Source organism: Lampetra planeri, chromosome 5, assembly GCF_965212315.1.
Source record: "Lampetra planeri chromosome 5, kcLamPlan1.2.h2, whole genome shotgun sequence".
In the NCBI taxonomy this organism is placed as follows: domain Eukaryota; kingdom Metazoa; phylum Chordata; class Hyperoartia; order Petromyzontiformes; family Petromyzontidae; genus Lampetra; species Lampetra planeri.
In genome coordinates, this window is record NC_136111.1 from 11,270,602 (window position 1) to 11,292,250 (window position 21,649).

The following is a 21,649-nucleotide window of genomic DNA, read 5'->3' on the forward strand; positions in this document are numbered from 1 at the left end:
CCCCAGTGAAGATGCATACACCGTTAAATAAAGCAGAGGGGTGCAGTAACTGAAGCGTTTCGCACACTACTGCGTGAACCGGCGAGTTGTTTCCCACCTCGGCTAATATCAGAGGGCACCCCCTTTCACCAACCCGTTGTGATTAATGTGGTGAAGTATGGTCAAAAAAACCCTCACAACCGACGTAGCATAAGGCAGGACTGCATGTTCGATGTTCACATAACAGGCTTGTTAAATGAGAGGTGTACAATATTTGCGTTTGTCTGTTGCGTAATGATGCCAGTTGTATCTATTATATTGCAGAAATGTTCAATGTAAGCCTTCAACATTTGGTAAGCACTCGTGTCGTATTGCATTGCAAGGGAGAAAGACAATAACTGAAGCGATTAATAGATTTTTTATTTTTGAATTTAAGTAAACGACACCAACAAATGCATCCTGACGTCAATGCATGCAAATCAAATCGACGTTTCATGAACCGACCTAAACAAAGCACTGCGTCGCCTCAACACGGGAGGCGCTCAAAGCGACTTTGTGCTCTCCTTGTGCATGACCTTGCGGATTACTGGCACCAGTGGCCAATGGTCAATCTCTTGCATCACTTTCATGAAGCCACCGTAGCGTTTGAATGGCGGAGGCACGTGGAAGACCCCGTCTTTATTTCCAACCTCGGCATCCTCCCCCGTCACCGCCGCCGCCGCGTCCACTCCACGGTGCCCGGCCGAGGCCGGCGTCTCCCTGCGGCTCATGAACACGGAGTCGCCCGCGTCGTCTGCCGGACCGTCCACCCCATTGAAGGCGTAGTCTGGGACCTCGGGGCTGTCGGACGTGTTGGGTCGCACCGGTCTGCGCTTGCGGATGGTGGCCTTATCGGGGCTGCCCCAGCGGAAATGCCCCATGGCGTACTTGGGGGAGGACACGGAACGCTTGGCCTGGCTGGAACTACTGGCCGGGGAGGACTCCACCTGCCCCGCCAAATCCACCTGCTCCACCCTCGGACTTCCACCACTCTGGCCACCCTCGCCACTCAGGCCACTCTGTCCACCCCAGCGGACGAGCCACCACTTGTTGTTGGCGATGTCGAAATCGCTGTGGGATTCGGCTCTGCTGGCGATCCACTGCAGCAGGGGAGCGTCGTCACCGTCGTCGTTGTCATCACCGTCGTCGTTGCATTTGACCTGCACGCATGCCAGCAGATTCTCCAGCACCGCCGCCGGCGTGCCTGCCCGTGTCCCATTGCTGCAGTATTTCTTGCAGTCGGTGAAGCACCCCTGGGAAGTGTCAGTGAATGGGAAAGAGAGACAGGAGACGGTGATGAGATATTGGGTGGCAGCAGAGGTGGAAGAGACAGTGATACGATATTGGCGGAGAGGATGTGGTTGTGCCATCGAGATCACCAGCCTTTACATTTCTCCGCATGTGGAAATTTTAAAGTGCTGCCCTACCATTGCTTCCTCGGGCCACTGCTCGTAGAAAGGCTTCAATAAGAAAGAGCTTGTCAGAACTCCAGAAGATATTTGTCTTACTCTTCCTCGCTGGCCAGACGTTTTGGAAGTGGTGGAAGAACTCACACTTTAAAACCACACCAGACCTGCCGATCGACTACCCGTGGTGTACAAATTTATACTGCAGGGAGGACAGGCAGGGGCGATTTAATACATTTCCCCATTGTTTCAAATGCTTGGAGATTGAACCAACAGCCTCTGAATTTCAAATTCAGCAAGCTAACCAATACACCACGGCGGCATGATCCACAGCGGCTGAACAGTATTTTTGTGCTCCTTAAATTTCCTATAAAATAAACTGCTAAGGTTAGGGGGGGATTAATTGCCTAAAGGAAATCCTATCCAAGGAAGTTCTTGTAATCCTGTTGTTTGGCAGTTGAGGAGTCATGGTTGGTAATACCTGATGATAATGGTGGTGCTGTTTTTAAGATTGGGTGAAAAGCCAGTGTCTGTGAAAATTACAAATCTTCTGGCTGAAATCATTACCTTTTGGCTTTATGAAGCATCTAACTGCAAAGTAGCAGAACGTGCATCACGGGGAAACATTTAACCAGGGGTGATATATAATTGTCTGCATATTTTTAAGGCAAGTTGTCAAATGTCGCCAAAGGCTGAAACACGTTTGCAGATATTAGGTGGATTATCACATCTCCGGATTGTGAAAGATGTCGGTGGCTTGATTAATTGACCATATAACCACTACCATATATTTTAGCATGTCTGCATTGAAGGAGAAGAGTCTATTCTGGAGGCTCTCAACTGGTTGTAATTAAAGGTTATTAAAAGATGAAGAAACTCGCAACAAAGACACTTACAATAAGAGTCAGAGAAGGAACCCATTGTACTGCTTAGGTTGCTGTGGTTGTGCTGTATAGCGGCTCTAGAATGTGTTTCAAATTTGTGCCGGGTTTTTTTGCATGTCTGACGTTTTGCTTCTGGAAGCTCCTTCACGTAATATCTAAAGATATTTATTTTTGACTGAAGCTCCCAGCACGAGTGAAATGTCAGACATGCTGAACAACATGCGGTACAATGTAAACATACCTCGTAGATCTTCTTGGTTTTTTCGGTAAAGTCACGTAGAACCAAGAAGATGAATCCCTGCAGTCACGAAAGCTTTAAATCGAAATTTATACCTCGTAGAGCTAGAAGCAAGCGGCCTTACGAGCACTGCCCATCGAAGTAGTGGTAATGTGTTTCCCCCCTCACCTGGTCCAGCCGTGCCCAGCACATGGCACTGGTGGCTGGGGAGATGACTGACAGCATCCCCAGCAGAAGCAGCAGTCGAGAGCAGTTTCCCATCATTCCAGCAGCACTGAGCACGTGTGCACAACAGGAATAAAACGTCATGTAAAAATGTTAAACACCACTTGAAATCTTAGCATGGAACGACTACATTCTGACAACTATGCTAGTACACGTTCAATTGTTAAATTACTGTACGAAGTTTATTTCTGTCACGATTGAACCAAATCAGACATCTTTTATCAGCTCAAATCAGAAATGGAAAATAAACTCACGTGATTGTGTTAATGTACAAGGGTGAAACCAAACAACGTTAATAAGTTTGAGGTTACTTTATTGTAAATTGGTCTTCGAATAAATTATATTGTCAAATTATAATTTGAGTTAAATCGGCTCTTAAACATTTTTTTTAAAGTTTGTATTAAATTATTTTGTAACGAATATTCTAATACAGACCTTTTCCCCTTTTTCACAGTCTTGCTTTGCGTTGCAGGAGTGTCTTTGTGGCAGAGTTGCGATGCTCCTCTTGCTTATATATCTTGAAACTACCTCCGATTTGAAAGAAAAAAACCCGCTTGCATGTCAGATTAAGTACATAAATTGCACAACGCCCATGTGCAAAGCCCCACAATAACGACCAACGTGACTTTACAATGAAGCCCAAACTCAATTTCCGAAAGTGATAATTGGCAGTCAGGCCCTTTTTTTACGCGCTAAACACAATAGTGTCGGAAAGGTAGCGGATTATCTGTGTGCTGTTTGCAAGTAGCGCAGCTGTTGTAGCTGATTTTCTTACGAAGAGTAATAGAGCACATTCAACAAGCTGCAATGGTTCTTTATCCAAAGTATTCATCTTTATTAGGTCACCTATTATTACACTGGCCTGGACTTTTGCAGCTGTTTTAGACTAATTTCAGGGTGCTTATTCCAAATCTGATCTCAGATTTGCTCTATCACATCTCATTTTTATGCTATCGGCATACCCCATTTTCATTTATTTTACCCGAAATTAACTCTGTCACTTATGATTGCAAGTTGTTGCGAGTCAGTGACTGTATTTTTAGGATAGTGTGTTTATATAATTTTATGTAGATATCCACATTTATTTAATATTTTTATTCTGCAGTTTTTATTGAAAATGCAATATTTGATATCTCAAAAACCTGATGTGATAGACGAAAACTGATGCCAGATTTGGAATCAGCACCCCAAAATTACCTTAAAACCGTTGGAATACCTTATGCCAGAAAAAAGTGTGTTGACCAGTGTTATCCACGTGAATCCCCAGCCACTATGAGCTGCACCTCCTCCACCTCCACTGTCTATATTACGCCATCGAACATATTTTTCTTCATTCAGGTGCCATTGCCAGGGTGTATTATATTACTGGCACGATCTTACAAGTGAGAACACAATGACAGCTTGTCTTAATTTTGAATTGAACCAAACTTCAACAATTGCGCGATTTGAAATGTTCTCAATGGATCGCAGGTATTAGTAGTGAATTCTAAATTTGAAGTTTTTGTGACTGCAAAAATCTTAGTGAACTTTTGACTGCATTCGACAATCCGTTCGTCGTGCATATGCTATCATATGATAAAAGCATCGAAAATTCAGCCATTGCCATTGAAAGAGTCAGCTTGGAAATAAGGCATCAGGGTGGAAATAACATGCTTGGAAGTAGGATTTACAAGGTTTGAGGCTCATGACATTTTCTATATAGCTTAACACCATGACGTTAATGACAGTTATACAAATGTGGTTTGTGAGTTTATTAAAAGGTGGGGTTAGTGTGATTTAACATGGGTGTAGGAAGTTGGCAGGTTATTTTTTTATAAAGAAATAGCAATAACCTGGTAAGTTGTCTGCAACATCCGTTTTTCCGACGTTAAGGGAAAAACACAGTCAATATAATTCTCACCAAGCTGTTATAGGATTAGGACACTGATGAGTAACTTCTGCTTTCACATCAGACAAGGTCCATCATTCCAATTAAATGTACAATGCCCATTAAATGCCGAATGAAAAATGCTGGAAATGGAGGTTTAAATTTAGACTGCTACCCAAAGCTTGAAAATGCCAATCGGAGTCCTTGAGATGTGCCTCAGCCTCCGTTTCAATGTTAACACCGTGTAAAGGTGCAGCGCCACAACTGCTTTCTTACACCACTGCTGGAAAAAGGTCATCCACTCGGGAGAACATCTTGGAAGTGGGAAAACGACACTTTATCCACATGGGGCCTGCCGATCGACTGTGTACATTTACTGCCGCGAAATCAAATTGAGACGGCGACCTCTGGATTGCAAGTCCAGAGTGATAACCTTCATACTCCAACAGCACCAGAATGCAGTGCATTCACTTGACATTGTGGCAATCTCGATTTAAAGCTTTCGTGACTGCAGGGATTCATCTTCTTGGTTCTTTCGGTAAAGTCACGTAGAATGGAAATAATAAAATAATAAAAATAAAACATACGTGACTTTACCGAAAGAATCAAGATTGGCAATCTTTATGAATAGCTTTAATGAATCCACTGCTGCATGAAGGCCTCCCAATGTCACATTAACATGCAAACTTGATGCAATCATCCACCTCGCTCCTCGTCACCCTGTGGTCATCCTCTCAGACGTGGTCACTCTTTTGGCCGAATGTCCTAAACATATCAAGGCAGCATCCAAATGTGTAATGTGATCATTTTATTCTGACGGTGTTGTAAATGGAAAGATAGGTGACAAGTAGGAATGTAACCATGTGTTTCCCTTGCAATTCAATGGCTTGGCATGGGATCACAATTTTATTTAGAGAATGTGTTATTGCTGTACAGATATGCGTACAATTTCATTCATGTACCGAGACCCAACTTTCATTAATAAAACGATACCTTACCACCTGCCCTATTCACAATACTGCACTGCATTTCTTGCAGAACTAATTACAGTAGTCGGTGTACTTTTAAGACGTGTGGTAAGCAGTCACAAACATATCAGGTTCAATGCTGTTATCGCGACTGGATGAGATCAAGCATATATGTAACATTCAAAAGAAAGTTTATTTTTTTCCAGGAAACAAAATTAACTCAGAAGCAGAGGTAAGGTGGAAAACCTTGCAGTACTGTACGTTACAAAATTCAAAACTTGTATAATATACACAGCAATGTTCTGTTGTCCGGACTATTTACGTTATGTGAAAATGTGTTATCAAGAGAACGTCAAGGCGAATTGCATCCTTTGGGAAAAAAAGGTTATGGTATTATTCACGACCTTACTGATAAAGTATATTACAACAGTTCATATTCATCGGAGAGGCAATTACACTTTCCCATGGTACATGTTGTGTGATATTGCTGGCTGGTATTTTCTCCAGATATCTAACATGAGCTTGGGGATACTGGACTCAAATGGTAAAGTTTCAGTAACAATGCAGTAATTTTTTGCCCTCAAACACAGGAATGTTATAACCAAATTTTAATTTAGAACCTCAGCAGAAATTACCCCATGGTAATACAATTTGCTAAGGAAACGAATTTGTGATCGGGCATTATTATAAGCACGCTTTTCAAACAAAACTGTTCATATTTGCATTATTTAGCTTAATTTCTTAAGACCAACATGGCAGACAAAAACACAAACGTGTATCCATTACGGGCTGAAAATGTGGAAAAATCTACATTCATATTTGTGAGACCAGGTATGACAAAAGGTTACATTAAACAGTCTACTAGCTGCATATGCCATACAGCAGATGGTGATCAAACAAAAAAAATGTACATGAAACAAAGCCTAAAAAGCAAACCTCAATTATTTTATTTTAATAAAAACTATCACAATCCACTCATAGCTAACAGCTAACAAAAGTACATTTTTGCATCTTGATGGTAGCAAATAATGCATGTTTCTTACTCTATTTTATAATAGTAATGTTTTATTCTCAACTGGCTTTTTCAAATTTAATTTGCTATAAGATTACCATTTCTTACAAGGCTCACGTGTCAAGCTTATGGAAAACAAAAGTATAAATTGTGTTCATAAACACACTGAAGCAATACCGCTACTGGGAAAAAGAATACAACCCACAGTAACATAACCCAATGTATAAATCTGCAGGCCCGAAGCATGCAGACATCTACAACATCGCTCTTTCACAATCATCACGCAACGCACGCGCCGCTTGTGGATTTTAAATTTTAATGTTAAAAGCAGTAGGCCGGAACGTGTTGGATTTTGAGCTTGTGGACTTGAACAGTGCCCACTGGATGACGTCTGGGTCGAGCTCGGTAGTAGATGCGGCACGCTTGCTCTCCTGGCGCCAGGCAGTCTGCTGCATGTAGCTTGCGGTGGAAGGACCGTCACTCAACCGTCTGACAGCACAATGCATGCACACACACTATAGCTGTACTTTCTGAAGGAGAGGAACATATTGCCGCGACTTTATATAATACAGCCCTTGGCCAAATGAGGCCTTACCATTCACAGACAGCCTACAAAAATGTATCTGTTACGAAACACCTTAGTCACACTAATCAGGTAATAGAGGGGCTCAATTGACCTGTTAACAGTTTTTAATTGTATAATTCAGTCAACTTTAGTCACTACAACTTGGGCCTCTACACTGTCAACATGCATATTATTTTTTGCACTATTATTGGTTAATGCTGAGGTGTGTTAATGTTTGGCTTACTCAATATAAAAATGGTGCATTACCCCAGGTCGTAACGCAGGTGGGTGCAACACCACCTACTCTACCTTACGGGCAGTGGTAGGAGTGTCACGAGTAAATCAATATTACGCGTTGTTAACCCACCACCACCTGACAGCCAATTATTAAAGATTGTCACGTAAACAAAAGGTGCCAATAAGCGACTACTTCAGCACACAATATTTATGAGTACGACATTTCACTGGCCAAAACAACCAGCTTCATCAGGCTATTTCCAAGAATTATGAAGTTGTCAACCTGTTTCTGTCTTAAATAGAGCAAAGGTGATGTTATCACTATGAGCCTATCAAGTGCAAAAAACATTTATATGTAGTCCTATAAATTACAATGGATTATGTTCATCTGAGAATATGCAGTACGTATTAATGGCCGGGTGAGTCACAATCAATTACCGTACAGTTGATTATGTTAATCTTACACGATCGAACGCATAATACCTTTATTTTGAATATTAGTCATTAAAGCCTGTGTGTTAAATCAATATTAAGTGGCCTATATTGACAGTGTTGGTGTTAATCACATTATAGTTAATTCCTCTAGTATCAATTGTACATATATGCAATAAACCTGGACATTTCCCAGGAAAAATGGCAAGGAATAGTGCCTAAACAGCTCCCGTTAGACCACCTTAGATTTAGTTGACAACTCTCAATCGTTGATAATTGAATATGATTAAAACACAAATGCACGACTTTTCATTAACTCCAAGATTATTTTTGCATAATATGGTCTATAGAAATACACTTGGGAATTCTGGTCAAATAATGTAACATTTTAATGCTATCAATACAATATTTCATAAATGTTTAATAAACCGCAATCTCAGAGCTCCAATTCAAAGGGTTTGAGGCCACGGAGGCCACTGCTTGATATACGAAATTGGGTAAAGGAGAAAATAGAAGAGAATCTGGGAGGCCATTAGCAAGAAGTGGACAACAAAAACAAGAGCCATTGCATGGTTATTAGCAAGGCAAGCTTACTTGAGAGCAGAGTTTGGTTGCTGATCATGCTTGCTCAAGTGAAGTTGGCATTTCATAGGCTGACCTGTAAAATACAAACAAAATACATTATACAATGAGCACTTTAAACAAGCATAATGACTTTGTTAGGAAGCTTTACTGAAAGAACCAAAGAGTAATTCCTGCAGTCACGAAAGCTCCAAATTAAGTTTGAACCACTTCTACGGGGAAGTTTTAAGTTTGTTTTTTCTCTCTCTCTCTGTGGGTCTCTGTTATTGTCTCGCTCTGCTTGTGTATCTGTCTTCCTGTCTGTGTCTTTCAAATTTCACACTCAACTTCTAATTTAGCAATCTTTGAATAACACGTAATCAACCAGGCCATGCATTGTGTGTTTACCAACTCTGTGTTGCATTGCATTACATTTCGAAATTTTGCTAGGTTCATTTGATTTAGTGTGTTTTCTCTCTCCGTCTCCCCTCATTTTTGTTGTTGCGCATGCTCCGTGCCACTCATTAACATGCTAATTTCTCTACCCCCCCCCTCTCTCTCCGCCCCCCCCCTCCTTCTCTCTCTATTTAAGGCCTCGACACGGAGGCTTGGTTTCTCTGTGTGCCTATGCGTGTCTCTCTCTCCCTGTCTCTGTGTTATCTCTCTCTGCTTATATGTCTGTCTGTCTCCGGTTCTGTGTTTTATCTCTCTCTCAAATTTAGCATTCTCTGGAAGAACATAATCAACCAGATAGGGTGATTACTGTTGTGTTAGCCGACTGTGTTGTATTGCATTATATTTCTAAGTATACTAGGTTTGTTTTCTCTTTCATTTATACCTGATGATGATTGCTTGTGTTGCAATCGAAACGTCATATGCTATTATTTAATTTATTATTTTCTCTTTATATGTGACTTTACCAAAAGAACCAAAGAGTAACATAAATGCTATTTCTATGAACATAACGTATTTTTTACAAGTACAGTAGAAACTAAAAATCAACATTGTAATTGTTAAAGTACATGGGATTTTAAAAAATGTCAATTAAGAGTGCAAGAAAATGCAATTGTCAGTCTTTATTACATCATTGATTACATGGATTTGCAGCTCTATTGTACAGCTCTTATCAATGGTGTTCGGCTTGTATTGCATCTTGTACGGAATGATGTTCAACATTTCACTCCACATTCTGTGTGCTTCATTGGGAACCGCAAGCAACTCTATTTAGTTCAGTTCCTGAAGTTTCCAGTACATGGAGCGAAACGTCGGACATCATGCTGATACCAGACGCACTACGATCTGAAAACCCACTGGGAGAGCTAAATAATGAATGGTAATGGGCCTGCGAATGTAATCTGGCTTACCATCCAGATAGCGATTGTTGTATTTTTCATAGGCTGTAATGGCATCATCTTTCCGCACGTATACAACCTCCGCAATGCCAACCTGGACCAGGCGGGCGCGCTTGAGTGCTCCATAAGCACTAAACAGCTCCTAAAAATACAACAAAAATTCCACACTCTTACTTTTAAACCTTCATCTTCCTTGTGGCCAAAATTATGCTATCAGTATCATTTCATGAGATTAAAAATATGATTGAAAATTTCATAGAAAAAGTGCAACTCTTTGTGTTCGAGAATAGCCCATTGAAAGGAGTTACAGCAATACTTATTACATACAGTGAAGGCCCAAATAACAGGGGCGGGGGGGCATCACTTTCCCATCCACCCTGCTACAGAGAAAAGTGCATCAAATGACAGTCACATGGAGCTGGAATTTAACCACATTCAGTGCAGATGCCAAATACATGTGATGGGGTTTTTTTGTGTGTTAGTTGTTGGTGACTGAGCCAAGACCATTACAGCACTACACTTGAAGACCTGGTTTAATTACGAGAAGCTTTCAGGATTCATCCCAGGGTATAAGTCTCGTCAGCTCGGCACTAAACTCTTAGGCCACTTGCTCACCTGAATTCCACACTTATTTAAAATACCAGCATACATGAAACAGTAGCATGTTTTTCTTAGAACCAAAAATCAGGTCAAAATGCAATCAAAGCAGCAAATATCCACACATGCGACACACGATTTTCCAAAGAAAATACAGTAGACTCTCGATTATCCGCGTGCGGTTTATCCGATTTGCGGATTAACTGCGCACCTGATATTTTTAAATAAATTAATAACTCTTTGATTTTCCCTTAAGCCCAAATTTATAATCTAAAACTTCTAAACATTGATATTCTTGAAAATGTTAATTACAAGTCACGTGCTGAAACAAAAAAAAATGTGCTCTGGTTAATCCGAAATCCACGTGATCGCCTCTACAGTACAGAAGCTGCATATCTTTACATCAGTGGTGGGGGGGCGTTTGATTTTGATTGGAGTGGCTCTGCTGCTATCCACTTAGTGGGCAGTCTTCTGCGTGGGAGCAGGAAAGTGTCCAGAGCACGCGCATTGCTCAGCCGATTATTTACAACAAATGTTTTTGTTCATTAACAAACAACATTTTCTGAACCGAAACATAATTTATACCTATATTAGTGGTTTTTGGCATAGAAATACACAGAAAAGGGATATTTTGGATCATCCATGATTTTGAATTATCCGCGGCCATCCTCCCTGTCATTAACGTGGATAATCGAGTCTATTGTGCCTTTAATTAGGACCACATCAGAGCCCATTAAGACAAAAGTATTTTTGTAAGAAGAATCTTGAAGTACAAAGAAATATCGAACAAGGTCCTTCAATCCTAGTTAAAACTAAACATGTTTTTAAAGTTGTAACTTTTAAATCTAAATTTCAGACAGTAATTTTCAAGGTGAACCATGTTAAAAGCTAATTTACAATGAAATATACGTACAACAATGTCTTCCTCGGATACTTCAGGATGTAGATTTTCCACTGTTAGCTTTACCCCTTCGAGTGGGCTTGGACCTGTGCTGGAAGCAGCTTTCTGAAAGAAAAAAAAATGCTTTGGGTCATGTTTCGATACAAAAAAATACAAACTCTTGCTGGTCAATACTACAAATATCAGCAGCTCAACCTTTTTTCAAACCTCAATTTCCTACCGGAATGGTCTGTGGCTTGGGGGTGAACATCTCATTACGAAGATCCATCTGACGTGAAGGCCGAGATGGGGGTGTAGGGGCAGGTCGTGGTGGGGCTGGAGGAGTGTAGTAAGACTGGTTTGGCACAACCTTTGTCCATCCTTTCAACCCCTAACAAAGCAAATACACAGTTGTGTTTAACATCTACATTTCAGAAAAACGGAACTTGTGGGCACTGTACATATTTCATAAGATGCTACCTTAGAAAATATTTTAACGTAAATGTACTTACTTCATCAGCAGCCCTTTTATTAATTGCTGCCATTTTCATGTTAGGATCTGTATAGGCTTCATCTCCCATATTATATTCATTCTGAAATATACAAAACAGAGAATTATCTATTATTATAAATATACCCACCATTTTTAAACTGGTAATTGCTTTCTTCTGAAAACAAGAGAAACTAAACATGTGGAAATAAAACAAAATGACAAATGTATTTTAAGGTCTTTACCTGCGGTGGTTCACTCTGCATTGGGCGGTTTACGTTCATCCCAATGGTCCGTGTTAGCCCAATTTTTGTAGTGGTCATTCCAGGTCGAGGTGCAGATCCTTGTCCAGACATCATTGTGGGTTTGGCCAAGTATTCTTGTCCAGTATTAGCACCTGGTCTTGATGTGTAACCCTGTCCAGACGTGACTGCAGGTTTATCCAGGTATTGCTGTCCAGGCATGTATAAATCCTTATAATGCATTGCTGGTTCTGACATATAACCTTGTCCTGATGTAGGCCCAGGACCAGACATATATCCTGGTCTAGGTGGGACACCTGTGGAAGCCTGCTGTCCAGTCTGAGGTTTGATTCCTGGTCCAGATTTCTGAAAAATGGAAAACATGCACATTTTCACAGCTTTTCAATATGAAAAACCATTTTAGGAAAAAAATGCCTCCATTATGTAAATATATTGCCAAAAAAAAATCGCACATTCTACATTTATATTTTACATCGTAATAAACATGAAGCTATATTGAAACAATGTCCCCCCTTTACAAGCACATGTATACACAAAATGTTATAGTACCCTAAGCCTCACCGAAATTCATGAGTTACACTTGACATCTATGTTAATGGTACAATTACAAGGTTATATTTATTTTGAACACAGCATTAAGTAAACAATGGGAGTTAACTATGCACTATATTTGTTTTAAGTCTCAAATTTAAACCTTTAATGCTTCCCACTCACACCAAATGCATGCAGATATATCAATACAAGACTATACACCAAATCTATAGTATATTCAGATAGCATATTAATATGACAGGAAGGGTCCGGTTAAAAGTTAAGGAAAGATTACAATTAACAATGTTTTACATGATTCATTGTCAGAAAATTCACCCACATGCTAATTTCTCACAAACTCACCATGATGGTCTTGCTGAGGCCCAACCCATGACGGAAGACCGGTGCAGCTCCCTGAGTGAACTGCGGCGTGACGGCAGCAAAATTTTGAGCGGGCGCAGTGACTCCATTGCGACTGCCGCTCAGTTTGAGGCGGGCATCTGCCATCCTGTTATCAACCCTTGCGGGTGCGCTTCCCACCACCGGCCCTGCCACAGGCCCACCCAGACCTCTGCGGGCACTCAACAGCTTCTGCCGTGCATCCATCACCCGTTGCGTGGGCGGCTTGTTTGTCAGCTTCGCCCGTGCGTCAACAATCTTTGCTGGTCCCAGCCTCTCGCGAGCATCCCGCACCAGCAGCGGTTGTGGCCGTCCATCGCTCGTGCCCAGCCTGGCCCGGGCATCGAAGGGGCGAGACAACAAAGGCCGCACCCCGGACGGGCCCTGGTTGATGCGCCCACTGTATGGTGCAGGGACAGTGTCACCCAGTCTGGCCCTCAGGTTAACATTTGTGGGTCGGGGCCCAGTTCTGCAAAGGCAAAAGTAAGGCAGAAGTACAGAATTGGGTGGCAGGGTGGTGCAGTGGTAACAGCAAAAAGGGCCTGGACTTTTTATGTTCTCATGTTATGCATGGGTTTCCTCCCATAGCAAAACAGACATACAATGTAACTGCTATTAGCCAAACATCTCAATGGTGAAAATCATCTGCTAATTACATCACCCGATCCTGCAAAAACTTGGCAGAATTCTCCTGACAGAGGTGAGGCTTATATAAACACGTATAATACTGGTAGGAACCACCTGGTTCCACCAGCCCACAGGGGATTATTGTGTCCGTCCGCCGTGCATCCAAAAATGGGGGGGGTGGGGCTGGGTGGAGAGGGGAGGGTGGGGAGTGGCTGGGTGGGGAGGGTGGGGCTGGGTGGGGAGGGTGGGGAGGGGCTGGGTGGGGAGGGGCTGGGTGGGGAGGGTGGGGCTGGGTGGGGGGTGGGAGAGGTGGGCCTGGGTGGGGAGGGGCTGGTCACCCCGTGGTGCCCTTATAAAACTCAATGTTTAACCTACTCACGCCGGCGGGCATATTTGCGGAATACACCACGCCGCCGTTGACCCTGGCAATTGACCGAGCAACCCAACGTTCCTACCAGCTCCCTCCACAGGAATGTGTTAACTTAGTCAATGTATGGACTCAACATGTGTATTTTGTGGTAATTATTGTAATAGTAGAGACAACTAAGCATGATCAATCCACTACTGGACAAAGGATTTTCAGCCATGCGAAGCAGCAATTCATTTGACACATTAACTGATCTCATTTCTACATCTTAGCAGTAGACGTACTCTCTGGCATGGTCTCTCCTTTGACAAGCAACCATCATCAATTCCTTCCAACGACCTGGCCTGCCCAAGCTCACTTACTTTTAAGTCAACACGTCTCATTAAATCTTGACTTAAACCTTTCGTGACTGCAGGAATTCATATTCTTGAGTCTGTTGGTAAAGTCACGTAAATACGTGACGTATCTACGTGACTTTACCAAAAGACCCAAGAATATACATCTCTAATTTGCGCATGTTCTCTGATCCACGTGTTCCATCGATAAGTATAACCCCAACCATGCACTTTTTATAGATGCTTATGAATACATTTTTAAACAGCATATTACCTGCGATGAAATATGGATCTGAAACATTGGACTTTGGCAACATAGAACTAAGAGATGAAACCGCACTGTATATATACAATATGGTATACAGTTTAACACGTAGGCTTTCGCGACCAATATCATCCATAATATCGATTTTTTTTGTGGGATAGCGTGGATATAAATGTGTCGTTAAACCCGCCACCACCCCACACAGCCAATTAGTAAGGTTTGTCACGCAAACAGAACGTGCCGTTACTAGTACAGCACACCGGTGGATGGTACACAGTACATTACTCAGTAGAGCGGTACTGTACCTGTGTAAATTAACTTTTCAATTTTAATATATTCCAGTGATCCTGATTCCACCGATTAAGGCCTCCCCACGCCGCGTCGGTAATGGGATATTTAACCACGACTCATCAGTGCGGGGTGAAGAGAGAAGATATCTGTGGTAGTGGGGGGGGGGGCACCGCCTCGGTACGCGCATTTGAATTAAAACAAAAACCAACCCCAATCCAATGCAAAACCTCTCCCCGAGAAAGTTGTTTTTATTCGAAACTCGGCGAGCCTCACCGGATGAACAACTGACACTGCGATCATTATCGATCTATCGGCAACTCCAATCGTCAACTTAATAACCTCAACGACAACCCCGCGGTTTAACACGTAGGCTTTCGCGACCAACATCATCCATAACACACGAGTATTTTGTTGTTGTTGTTGGGTTACATCGCGTAAATATATAAAGCCCCTAAGACAAATAACTCGAGTGGCTCATTTTGTGCGGCCTAGGCGTGTGGGCTTCGCGCCCGTCTGGTGTAACAAGAGTGGAGGCGTCGCACAATCGCGGCCTACCCCCTGGCCACGCGCGGTCGTCGCTTTCGGGCCCCGCGGTGGCCTCTAGTCGCGGTATGATCACAGCCAGAAAGAGAGAATCTCCCCCCCGCCTCACCTGGCGCCCTTCACTTGGATGCCGCGTTTCCTGATGATCTCGTCCAGAGACAGGTCGGCCATCTCGGATGCTCGCCCAGCACGCAGGGGGCATGCCGGGAGTGCCGGAAGTGACGTGGAGGGAGGCGGGGTGCGGCTCGCGCACCCCCCCTCCTCTCCCCCCCTCCTCTCCCCCCCTCCTCTCCCCCCCTCCTCTCCCCCCCTCCTCTCCCCCCCTCCTCTCCCCCCCTCCTCTCCCCCCCTCCTCTCCCCCCCTCCTCTCCCCCCCTCCTCTCCCCCCCTCCTCTCCCCCCCTCCTCTCCCCCCCTCCTCTCCCCCCCTCCTCTCCCCCCCTCCTCTCCCCCCCTCCTCTCCCCCCCTCCTCTCCCCCCCTCCTCTCCCCCCCTCCTCTCCCCCCCTCCTCTCCCCAATGCCATATTACTGGCATCGATGAATTAACACAAATAACATACATTTACATCAATTACAGGCGAATTCTGGTACAAAGTCCAAAGAAATGTCAAAGATTGTCGGGAAGTTACCAGAACATGCGTGCCAGCAATGACGTTATATTGATTGTGATAATGTTTTTCGTAAAAACTAATTAACTGGTCAAGAAAGCTTCAAATCAAGATTCAAATCAAGACTAATTAGATAATCTTTTGAAATTGAGAGAAATAACAAAAAGTAATACACCATTTAGTTACGTATTTATTTCATTCACTAGCTTGTTAGCCCGTCCTAAGACGGAAGCTGTAATATTAAAGATGTAAATCAACGTTTTATTGTGATTGTTGCGTAAACAAATATTCGTTTCCACTCCACCGTCTTCATGCGGAGTGACGTCCGCCGTTCATGATTATTAATGACGGGGGGGGGGGGGTCCATGTGGAGGACCCCACCTCTTCATGATTATTAATTAGGGGGGCTGGTCGACATGGAGTGACGTTACACACATACATTCTTGGCTCATTATATTAGTAAATTATGTTGGTTAACTGTGACTAACCCAACTGGTAATAGGTAACTCATTGTAATGTATATGACTACATTAACCCCCCTCTAGTCATCGCACCTGATCGGCTCACAGTGATGCCATGGGGCCGTCCATAAATGACGTCACGCGATTTTGGACGATTTTTGACCCCCCCCCCATTTCGTCACACGGCGTCACAAAAAGTCAGACCCCCCCCTCAAATATGACGTCACAAAGCTCTGCCCCCCCCCCCCACAAAAACAAAACTTGCTTCAGATCGCTTTAAACTATTGTCATTGTAGTGTGTATTTAATGTGGCGCTGCACTCTGATGTTGTAGGAGAAAACATGTATTAAAAAGTCTATTTAATTAAGTAGAACGTGTTGTCTATATTTATTTAAAGTTGGGCATTTTGATGTGACGTCACATTTCTCAAACACTCCCCCCCCCCTCGTCACACATCGTCACAATGTCTGACCCCATCACCTTTGCTCCTCTATTTAAGCCCGAAACAGGAAGACTTGTTCACAATTCTTGGAAATCGCCTGATGAAGTTGGTTGTAATCACCAGTGAAACGTCATTAATATTGTAAATGTTGTTAGTTTACTCTCCAACACATCGGTCGTAACTAATTGGCACGTTTTGTTTACGTGACAAAACTCACTAATTGGCTGTGTCGGGTGCTGGGTTCACGACACATTGATATTTACATGATCTAATCCAAAACACCTTTATTATGTATAATATTGGTCGTGAAAACCTACGCGTTATACTAAGTGCAGTGAGCGCTACACGCTACACGAACCATGGAGTTTTTTAAATTGTTTTTGTAACTTTCTGACCCGCCCCTACTGGACATCTGTAAAAAGTAACATTATAGCTCATCGGATTCCTCCAGTATAAATAAAGATCCAGATGTTCTCTTGGTGGCCAGCAGACCTCGACATTGGCTTTTAGTTCCTGAACATGTTGTGGCAGGCAGGAGAGCACGATGTGGAGACTAGAGCTCAACATAACCATCGGGTCCCGGTGGAGAATGTCCCAAATATAGATAAGCAGAAGCTGTCTCCTGCAAATGTTTCTCTCTTCGCGTGAATAAAATAAATAAATAAAATTACACAACAGTCAGCGCCACGACAGTTCTGTGGTCTGTGGAGTGCATCATTTCAGCAGCATTGATTCAAGCAAAACAGTCCAGAGTCTTGCTTCTAATTTACTGAATCAATGCTGCAGTGTCAGTCATTGGGGGGGCTATACTTCAACACACTGGTTGGTGGAAGGGGAGTTGTTCTCATATCACTCGCCAGTATGTGAGCTAAGGCTAAGTTTTGAACTCCGGTACGCTAACCACTGCGCCCTTGTGCCACTCGGTGGGAATCATGATGTTTCCAATTTCCCGTTTTCACAAAAAAATAGCAGAAAATATGTTAAACAAAACCATGAGTTGCTTTCACACGTTTTCTAGTGACATGGCCCAACTGCAAACAAGTGCCATCTTTCCAAGCATCGAAATCTATAGACCACTAGTGTTGTATCCACATGCAATTTCACATCTTGTGTTGGCATTACAGCATTAAATTTCACATAATGTGTTGTCTGTCGACTACATTCACTCCAGAACCGTACATGTAGTTGTTTTCCATAGGTGTTGATTTTCATCCACATTTTTTTAAATGTTCATTTTGAGATTGACTTTTCAGTGATTCAGCTGGCCACCCGATTCACAAAAACGGAGGCATCATCAGGGCGACCACCACTCTGATGCTCCTGACGCAATCATCTGGCTCGACCAGCTGAATGTAAAATTATGGTTGTTGTTCTAAATGAACACGAGGAATTTAAAAAAACATATAGGAGGTATGGGTAGTACGTGAACGTGTTTCATTTGTACACAGAGGAGTGCCTCGACAAGCACAAGCGAAAGGAGGAGAGGGTGGTGCAAGAGAGTGGCCGCGCGTGAAGGAGACTGCTTGAAGTGCCCTTCTTGTTAGCCCACTCTTCTGTTCGTGTGCCGCCCCATCAGCGTTGAACAGAGCTTCTTTCAATCCAAAAGCCCCACCTAAGTGGCAGCCGTGAACTCGTATAGCCTCACACATGGCTGGTCCCCTGCACGAACAGCCCCAAAAAAAACCGCACACACGCATAGGGGAGTGTCAATGGCCACGATCTGTGTACAGTAATAGCCTCGATGACTTTCAGTTGTGAGAGTGGAGCGTGAGGGTGGTGCTCCAGCCACTTGATGACGGCTACACCTCGAGGGCTCTCACCTCCCTTAAACAACAGGAACTCAAATCGCAGTCACAATTGAGTTTATCAATAAGCAGCGCCGCATTGAGTCTCCTGGATACTTTTCTGCGAATTGTAAGGTTACTTTTATATGTGTGTGTGTGGATGTTGTATTTATTGAGGAAATATTGTAAATAAAAGAGTATAAATATTGTTACGTTATCGAAATGTGATTTTTGTACACGGCTTCTATCTTAATGGCTTAGGCTAATTTACAACTCTTATTTGCTTTCGCCTTTGAGAAAAGCTTATTGTCAATGTCTATAGTCAGTTTGATAAATGTGCGATTTATTTTCATAACCGTATTCTAGAAGATTATCGCAGAAGTGTTTTTGAATTTTATTTGCATTTCGTTTTTGCCAATTTCAGAATCCGGATGACTTTGTGTTGAACTCCCTGCCTATGCCTAGAGTGGCATAGGCAGTCAGTGGTTGGGCATGGCTTACCGCTTAGCCCTTATGGGGGAGAAAGTTAGACCTCACTTATAAAGGCTTAGATGAAGACTTGTTAGATTAAAGATTTAGCAGCATTGGTCAGCGAAAAAAACAATTTATTGAATGTGTTTTTTTAACGTATATTGCTTTAAAAAACCGAAGTATTAAAATAACACATAAAAAAGGTAAATCCACAGCCTGAAAACCTCAAAGGAATTTGGCCTACTCTTCCACGCTATGAATATGATACGTCCTTCTAAAAATCTACTGACCATGACGACACGCTTCCTCCTGCTCATCAGGTCATGTCAGAAGGCCGTGCTGATGCCTCGGACCTGTCGTCGGTCCCAGTCCTACGCCTGCCTGCGATCAGACTCAGCTCGACACATCCCATCACGGAGTATTCAGCACCACAGAGGCATGCGCCTCCGCACGCATCCACGGACGACGCCCTGGCAAGAAACCTACAGGGCGAGGTGTGGCAGCTCCGCTCGGAGGTGGTGCACGGCTTGAGGACAGATGTGGCCCAGCTGCAGAGCGACTTCAGGCAGCTGCGCTCGGAGACGGTGGAGAGGCTGGTGGCTGAGCGGGCGGCTCGAGTCGCCCTGATGGACTCGGTGCGTGCGGGCGGAGACGCCGTGGCGGGCATCGTGTCCCGTCTGCAGCGTGCCGAGGGGACGCTGCACGAGGAGAAGCTGGCTTTTGGTACCCTCGCCACTCGCACGAAGCAGCTGGAGCAGAGCGTGGTGCAGGCATGCAGGGCCCAGCTCGATCAAAGGTAGTTAAAGTTGCCACCTGTGCTGGGCTTTCCTCCATCTGTTTGTTTGTTTCATCATCATCGCGAGCAATGGGTAGATACGCCGTAGGTGTCCGCTACACATTCTGCCATTTGTTTCCACTTGTCTGTCTTGTGCCAAATTTTCATCCTAATTGTCCTGTCCTCATCAGGTCATGAGGTTAAGTTTCCATTCGGATTCCAGGGTTTCATCTGAAATCCTTTCAAATAACTTCTACGTTGGAAGTTAATAATTGTGCGATGAAAAAACTGGTATATGCCATCTTATTTCTATTCTTCTCTTCTGTCAACCATCAAGAGTCGGTCGATGATGAGGATGGATGAAATTTCTCCACTTTTCCGGCAATCGCTTCATGCAGTCCCACAAAACGTTCTGTTACAGGTCCCCTTTTTACGTCGTCAATCGATCTTTAATTGCTGTCGGCCTCTACATTCTACCCTGTACCGTAGGGGAAAGTGGAATTCCCACCACTGCCTCAGTGCCACCTATGGAGATAAGCAAACCGTACCTTTAAAACTCAACTATTTAAATGTTTCCAGGTAAGGTCCACTGAGCTATTTCGCTCTTTTTCAGAGGCGACCTGGCCACAAGTGATAGCTCAACGAAGTGGCTGATCACGTGGAAATTTATAGCAGCCAAATATTCTCGACGCATGTTTCTAAATGTAGAAGGGAAAACTGGAGGACCCGGAAAGAAATCCACGCGACCACGGGGAGAACATGCAAACTCCAGACGTACAGGCGTCATGCTCGGGATCGAATCCACACCCTCATTTATACCAGTAGAATGAAATAACACCTCGCCGCTGCGGCGAGAGTGCAACTTTGACCAGTGCATATCACTGATCGTTATAATAATTTACAAAAATCGTTGCAAACGTTTACGTGCTCGTTGTGCCGCGGAAGGCTGGCGGATATTCGCGAGGATGTGGGCGAGAGGCGGCGTGGGGAGGTGGATCTGAGGCAGTCCCTGGCGGAGCTCGCGCGCGAGTCCCGGCAGACGCGTGGCCAGCTCGAGGATCAGGCGGCGGCGCTGCAGCTCCTCCACGCCGAGATGCGACAGCTCATCCGCAGGAGCGACGTCGAAGCCAGATCAGCTGTGAGCACCAACAGCAGCAGTACCATGACCATGGGGTGGGGGGCATAACTCAATTGTGTCACAGAAGGAACCTTGCTGTCAACGATGAGATGCGGTGTACATTAGGGATGAGTTTTGAATTTAAAATCTTCTGATGTTAGAGAGAGAAGATTTTAAAGACGATTTTGGATCTCTTTTTAACATTCATTCATTCAAGTGTCTGCGTGCGAACAAAAGTGGCGTCCTACCAAATTCTACGTGAGCCCACTTTTGGAGAGAAGAGCGAAAGCATAGAATTACATTAGAACAATGGATTTGACTTCACAGCTCTCTACTCCCCACTACGTAGCCGCACAACCTTTAACAACCGGTTATACATGGTGGTTACCCATCCAAACACTGTCTAGGCTCATGCCTGATTAGTCTACGAGATCTGAAGAGATGGGTTAGTTATATGCCCAGGAAATATTTGAATCTCCAGATTTTTTTGGAGAGTCGCGCTTGTGATGTTTAGCCAATTTTTTGTAGAAGAGAAATGTTTGCATGTAATGTATGTATTACAGGATACATATTCTTGGTTCTTTCGGTAAAAAAGACGCTGTCTTTCCGACAGACCTGTTCTTCACCTGAGGATGGCT

General features: G+C 43.6%; 3 protein-coding genes across 3 annotated transcripts; 1 reads left to right on the top strand and 2 right to left on the bottom strand.

The window, feature by feature from the left end:
* Positions 1-378: 378 nt before the first annotated feature.
* On the bottom strand, positions 379-2,816 carry LOC144719208 (uncharacterized). Its single transcript, XM_078595100.1, has 2 exons — positions 2,715-2,816; positions 379-1,271 (listed from the first exon to the last, which is right to left on the bottom strand). Exons 1-2 carry the CDS (start codon positions 2,808-2,810, stop codon positions 522-524), a joined length of 846 nt encoding a protein of 281 aa, XP_078451226.1. The 5' UTR covers positions 2,811-2,816; the 3' UTR covers positions 379-521.
* A 2,964-nt stretch (positions 2,817-5,780) lies between these two features.
* Positions 5,781-15,596, bottom strand: POLDIP3 (DNA polymerase delta interacting protein 3). Its single transcript, XM_078594425.1, has 9 exons — positions 15,463-15,596; positions 12,890-13,394; positions 11,978-12,340; positions 11,755-11,835; positions 11,484-11,633; positions 11,276-11,368; positions 9,778-9,907; positions 8,447-8,510; positions 5,781-7,107 (listed from the first exon to the last, which is right to left on the bottom strand). The coding sequence occupies exons 1-9, from the start codon at positions 15,522-15,524 to the stop codon at positions 6,927-6,929; spliced, it is 1,629 nt and encodes a 542-aa protein (XP_078450551.1). The 5' UTR covers positions 15,525-15,596; the 3' UTR covers positions 5,781-6,926.
* A 3,062-nt stretch (positions 15,597-18,658) lies between these two features.
* LOC144718573 (uncharacterized) lies at positions 18,659-21,080 on the top strand. The gene is made up of 3 exons (XM_078593945.1): positions 18,659-18,778; positions 19,440-19,915; positions 20,840-21,080. The coding sequence occupies exons 2-3, from the start codon at positions 19,443-19,445 to the stop codon at positions 21,078-21,080; spliced, it is 714 nt and encodes a 237-aa protein (XP_078450071.1). The 5' UTR covers positions 18,659-18,778; positions 19,440-19,442.
* Positions 21,081-21,649: the final 569 nt, after the last annotated feature.